General features: G+C 43.6%; 1 protein-coding gene and 1 long non-coding RNA gene across 3 annotated transcripts; both read right to left on the bottom strand.

Annotated features, from left to right (window-relative positions):
- Positions 1-235: 235 nt before the first annotated feature.
- On the bottom strand, positions 236-3,116 carry LOC119328040. Of its 2 annotated transcripts, XR_005158816.1 has the most exons (4): positions 3,075-3,116; positions 1,263-2,017; positions 807-884; positions 236-472 (listed from the first exon to the last, which is right to left on the bottom strand). It is a non-coding gene; the product is annotated as an uncharacterized LOC119328040 (long non-coding RNA). The 2 variants fall into 2 exon arrangements; XR_005158815.1 differs by lacking the exon at positions 3,075-3,116 and having other exon boundaries at positions 1,263-2,405.
- LOC119332811 lies at positions 3,075-4,810 on the bottom strand. The gene is made up of 3 exons (XM_037605956.1): positions 4,558-4,810; positions 3,579-3,670; positions 3,075-3,279 (listed from the first exon to the last, which is right to left on the bottom strand). Exons 1-3 carry the CDS (start codon positions 4,612-4,614, stop codon positions 3,075-3,077), a joined length of 354 nt encoding a protein of 117 aa, XP_037461853.1. The 5' UTR covers positions 4,615-4,810.
- Between the last annotated feature and the right edge of the window lie 992 nt (positions 4,811-5,802).

Below are 5,802 nucleotides of genomic sequence, written 5' to 3'. Positions count from 1 at the left end.
ACAAAGTCATGAGACCAACTCATGATAGAAAGCAAGCTGGATTACATAGCTCCATCTGCATTGGTATTTCCACACCAATTTAAAAAGATGTTTCATCTACTCTATATTATGAAGTACTGGAGCTGAAAGGATAAGGTGACGCAGAGCACATTATATGGTCGAGAAAAGTAGTGCATGACCTAGGTCTTGAACCTGAGCTATATTATGAGATGATGGCAGTGGTTGCTCATGGCGCTATCAAAGGGAGTGCACGATGATATGAGTTCTCCCGCCAATTCCTCAAAGGCAAATGCATATGACACTCCTCCTTTCATATTTGCGATGTCAAAGAACTGAGTCCAGCTTCTTGTGATTGTATGATAAGCCGAGCAATGACGATGGCAGGTCTGTTTCCAGCTTTGATCAGGAAATTAGTATGCTCTTCATGCATGTGCCCCTTGAGATATTCTTGTGTGAAGTGAGTGGAAAAGTACTGCAATAGATATTAAGCATGGTTAAGATGCAGCTATGAAGATTCATAAAAAGGAGAAAGGACAGGAACATAATACCATTTGTTGACCACTTGTTGCGAACATCTTGTTCATGGTACAGACATAGTAGGAAGAGAAATTTTGTTTCCGTCTAGTATTAAGCTGTTCAGAGTGTCTAACATGCTGTTTGTATAGTGTTACCTCATTCCCAAACAAGAAAATAGTAGCTCAGCTCATCTATGTACCCATGAATGCGGACATCTATTTAATTTGAAGGCTAATTTAATTATCATGCCTAAATGTGGTATAAATGGGGCGGCACCATTAGCTTCTTACCACGGATAATGCATTTTCCATCATCCAGAGTGATCCTCCTGCGTGCATATTCAGTTACTGGGCAATATGATGCCAAATCTACACAGAGAAAAAAAATGGCTATTACTTCATACCCCCTACACATCCAGAGGGATCCTCTTGTGTGCATATTCAGTTACTGTGTCACAAAATAACATGATGCCAAATGATAAGCATGTATGAGGAAAATTAAAATGTTCAATAAAGATTTCTCTAAAGGGCATATGATGCAAACTTTGAGAACAACAGGACTTCCAACTCGCTGGAACTGTAGTCGCACACATGAACATACTATGCTTCAAGTACCAGAAAGACAGTAGAACACATGGAAACAAACATGTGGATACCAATCGCTTATTCAGGCACAGAGTAAGAAGCCTATACGCAATAATGAACGGTAGTCTGATTAAAGAAGATCAGGTGTTGGGGAAAATATACCTTGTCGTCGCTGAAATTTCACTTGGAGGCATCTATGGCGACTTGATGTGGCATGCATGAAATCTTCTTTGGTAATAGGCAAGTAAAAGTCACATTTTAGTTTTGAAGCAAGCAGACAAAGTCTGTGAATATATACTATAGTCCATGCAAAGCAGACAAGATCCACATATTAGCAATTTATTAAAACAGGAAAAAAAATCAGCATATACATTTCCACGCATTAACATCTAACCAACTAAAAACCAGAGAGAGGAAATCGAAAACTTCTATTTTTAGGCCTGACAACATTGTCACCAAAGACTGGGAAGCATGGATTGCATGCGCCAATTAAAATTTACCAGGCAAAAAATAAGACATCATTTTCCATCAACACTTATATGCCAGTTAAAAAGCATGATCCATTATGGTCTTAGTAGTAAACAACTCGGATAGAAGCATAGGCTAATGTGAGGCAGTTACACATGCCGCAAAAGCATCCTAAAGACGGATGTTTTTCACACAAGCTATATTAGTAGAGAAACTATTGCTCAGCTTTGTAAATCGTAACCAGAAAAAGGAAAGAGAAGCCTATGAAAAATTGCACAGGAGCACATATTAACAGAACGAATATCCGACTAAAATATAAAATCCTATAACTTAGTCCTAGAATCCTTTCGTACAAGGAGTGAAGAAATGTTTGTAGTCTCAAGAGCCTCGTCGGTACAAAATCTTTCAACTATTTTGTTACCCATGTCAATATCCATCAGTTCCAGCGGCTGCAATCAAGAGTCAAGAATAAACCAGATTGGTAATTAAACAAATGACAAATTTAAGCTCCAGTTAAGTCAAGCATATACAAAAAAACATGCCCCTGAACTTAATTTTCGTCATTTGGGGGATGTATAGCATGGAACTGCAGATATGCCAATGGGGAGTTCTAATTCAGAGCACCTCTGAATAAAGAGTGTGCAGTAAGAAATGATAGCAGTATTTATACTCAGGGTCGCCGGAGACATGCATCGAAGGAAATATGTGCATTGTACCACCATATTTCTTGGTTGACTCAACCAAGTCACATACTTTCTCCTGCTACCGACGTCTGTGTTACTACAAGGGGAAGAAAAAAGTTCAACTATTACCACTCCACTTTCAGTATATATACGGTGCCAACAACTTGGCATAGAACCTAATGTTTTCTGTGAGTTCATGGATCGGCCATTGGGAGAATATTACAGGATGGAGGCATAAGGAGAATAATCAAATAGCAAGACTGTACAAGAAAATAAGCTGCAACTTGCAACTCATGAAATTCTGTTTAAATTTATAGGTCATATTAGATGCATAGGAAGTACAGGTAAATACAGAAGTTCAGCTTCAAGCCACTCATCAAATATGGGGGACCTCCCTTGCTATGCCCAGACCAACAAAAAATGAACTGTCGATACAACTGGACTGACAAAATGAACTATTGAAAGGGAAACCTACTATTTTTTTGCAGAACATTTTCAATTTGACAATGCAAAAAGTAGTAAACACCACAAGATGTGATTTTTTTCCCATTCCTCAATCGAGAGTAACGATCAACAACCAGCTCATGTTGCAAATATATTTCAATTGAACAAAGCAGGCTACATCCAGAAATAACTTGACCTAAGTTTCTACTTGTGACCTTTTATAGTGCTTGTTTATGCCATGAACAATAAGGAGTGGAAATTAATATATCCCGAACCAATATTTCGAAATTTGTAGAGGCCACGTAATTCATTAATCTAATGTTTCCTGGTGAGACACACCATTCATCCATAGCAGGTTAGGCAAGCAAGCTTAACTAACCTACTGCAATGGCCGCTGCTGCACCACGAGCGTCGGGGAAGACGTCAAGGGAAGAAGGCGGCGGCGCGAGAGGCCGTGGGGCCGGAGGGTCGAGGAGCAGGGGAGGCTGGAGATGCTGAACGGCGCGGACTCGAATGGGGCTCGAGGAAGGGAAGGATTGGTCCTTTGTGCGCTAGGTTTTTGGGACGCATTAGTGCCTTTCGTGCTGGACAAAATAACTTGCAAATCAAAATCTGTATAACTTTACTCCTGAGCCTGGCCAACATTAATTAGCATGGCCCCTTTTGCTCATATTTGTACATTTAGTCGGCAAACCTTTCCGAAATTGTATCTGAAAGAAACTGCTACTATCTTTTGCTTGTTCTCGCAAAGAATTAAATCCATAGTATGCCAAGAAGCTATGGAAAATTTGCAATTGCTTCAAAGAATATAATACATTGCAGAAATAAAATACTCTATCAGAGAGTTGGCAGGCGAGGTAGTGGGGACAGAGCAAGAACTAACTTTGAGAGGAGATGGGCAGACTCTTGCGTCGTGCCCTGGCTGACCCCTACGCTTACGCCATGCCTCATGTATCCATTCCTCATTCCTCTGTGCTGTGATAGAAATTCAGAATGGCAAATAAAAGTATTCTTAGATTGCAGCCTTCATTTCTTATCCTTTAGTAGGCACATTTGATTCTGAAGGAAGAAGATGGGAAATATGCATATAGCAAGGAATAGTAAAAAGATGTTCTTTCAAACTTGCATGGCTATTTGTTTTTTCTGTAAACATGCCAATCTACTGCCATCTCGCTGGCCTTAATTTCTTACCTTTTCATAGATGCAAATTTGATTTTGAGCAAGTAGAGAAGCAATATACGATAGCATACATTAAGAAATAGTAGATGAATGTTCTTTCTTTTCAGCCTTAATTCTTTTCAGCATATATGCGACCATCGTTTTTTCCTGTAAATACACTGATGTACTACCATCTCACTGCAAATTATGTATTGTGCAAAGGAAAAATCATTTTACTTTTCAGCATATATATACGATCACACGGTAGTCACACATATAAGCAGCACCATAAAAACAAACACACAAACACGACACCTGGAAAAACCAGGAATAGAAAGGAATTAACACGATAATAAGCAGTAAACAATATAGGGTAGAAAAGTGCAGCGCTAAGGGAAGAAGGACAAGGACAAACCTAAAAAACTATCAAAGGGATGAAACGGTAATCTGAGAGGGTGAGGCGGCATGGTGCAGATTTGGTTTTCTGAAATAAAGCATTGGCAATTAACAAAAAAAATCGTCACACAAGGCCAGATATATGAATGACAAACATATTAAAATCTCCTTAAAGCTTGCAAGCCAGTAGTAATATAGGTAGGAACGATGTATTCCCCGTCACATTGAGGGAAGAAAGGGGAAACACATGGCCTGTGAGGAGATTAGGAGAACAAACAACTATAAGGACCAACGGATCTGACACGTACCTCAACCAGCTTGCCGGCGGCGCCGCCTCCATGACGAACCACGACGGCCTCCTCCATCTCCCCAGCAGCTCAAGCCCACCCTGACCAACCCGTTGCTTCTTGTCCTCGGCACCTATCTCCCCTGCTCCTTGCAACAATGGCGACATGGGAGAGAGAGAGGAGGATAGGTGGCAAGATCTGCGCCCGATCCAGAATCACGGCACGCGGCGCGTGATGCCGGCGACCTGCACCGGATCCGGCTGGGCCGAGAAGTGCCGCAGCCGCTGTTGTACCTCAAGCGCCGGGGAGAGAAGGCCGCGTCGGCCGCTGCGTGGAGCCGGCGGCGTGACGGTAGGGAAGGAGGGGATCAGGGGAGGGGAGAGCACGTGAGAGAAGGCAAGGGAGAGGAGATATTTTCACGGGTGGCCGCTGGGTGCAAACGATGACTGTAAAAAAACACCCTGCCAACCCACGATCGATTCGCCCTGCTTTTCACCCGGACAGAAGCACGCACACACCGGCCGCTGCGAGGCTGGCCGCGCGCAAGGCTGGCCCATGTGTCAGTCGCTCTAGCCCGGTTACTTGGAGTACAGAAGAACGAGCGACCGAATGTTTACCACCACGATGAAAGGTACGACGTCGCTGGCCAGAGAGGCAAATCGAGTGTTTAGGATGAATTTGAAACGGGGATGGCGCTAGAATGGCGGGTTGGGTAGCTGGATTTATATGTTCAATGGGTAGCTATTTGAGAACTCTCTCTTATTTAAAAACTTTCAGATCTAAGTATTTTATTAAATAGCAAGAAAAATAAAATAAAATGTCCACTACTGGAATCAGGATCTTTGCCGTCTGCTAGCCGACGGCAAAGGAGGTCTTTGCCATCAGTATTCAGAAGGCCGACGACAAAGAACTAGCGGACGACAAAGAGCGTGTTTGCCGTCAGCCGGCTCTTTGCCGTCTGCTAGCGGGCGGCATAGAAGCTTTGCCGTCCGCTAGTAGACGACAAAGCTTTCTTTCCCGTCCGCTAGAAGATGGCAAAGGTGGGGCGGACCGCAAAGCTTCAAAATTGACTTAACGGCCGCGCCTGCCGTTGCCCTCTCTCTTTGTGTCTCCTCTCCTCTTTCTTCCCCCTTGTGCCACCCCGTGCCGCCGCCGCCGCACCCTTCCCGCGCCGTTGCCACCCCGTGGCCACCCCCTCCCCACCCTGTGGCCGCCCCCTCCCTGCCTCCCCACCCCCCTCCCAAGCTTCCCCGCTGCCGCCTCCCC

Source organism: Triticum dicoccoides, chromosome 7A (assembly GCF_002162155.2).
Source record: "Triticum dicoccoides isolate Atlit2015 ecotype Zavitan chromosome 7A, WEW_v2.0, whole genome shotgun sequence".
NCBI classification, from domain to species: domain Eukaryota; kingdom Viridiplantae; phylum Streptophyta; class Magnoliopsida; order Poales; family Poaceae; genus Triticum; species Triticum dicoccoides.
This window is presented reverse-complemented; position numbering and strand designations above follow the sequence as displayed.

What these genes read in the sequence shown, in the direction of transcription:
- LOC119332811 (XM_037605956.1), bottom strand. Translation starts at nt 4,614, where the DNA reads ATGGAGGAGGCCGTCGTGGTTCGTCATGGAGGCGGCGCCGCCGGCAAG. An exon ending in CCGCCGGCAAGCTGGTTGAG is followed by an intron (nt 3,671 to 4,557) that starts GTACGTGTCAGA and finishes TTTCTATCACAG; the next exon opens with CACAGAGGAATGAGGAATGG. An exon ending in TCTGCCCATCTCCTCTCAAA is followed by an intron (nt 3,280 to 3,578) that starts GTTAGTTCTTGC and finishes TATTTTGTCCAG; the next exon opens with CACGAAAGGCACTAATGCGT.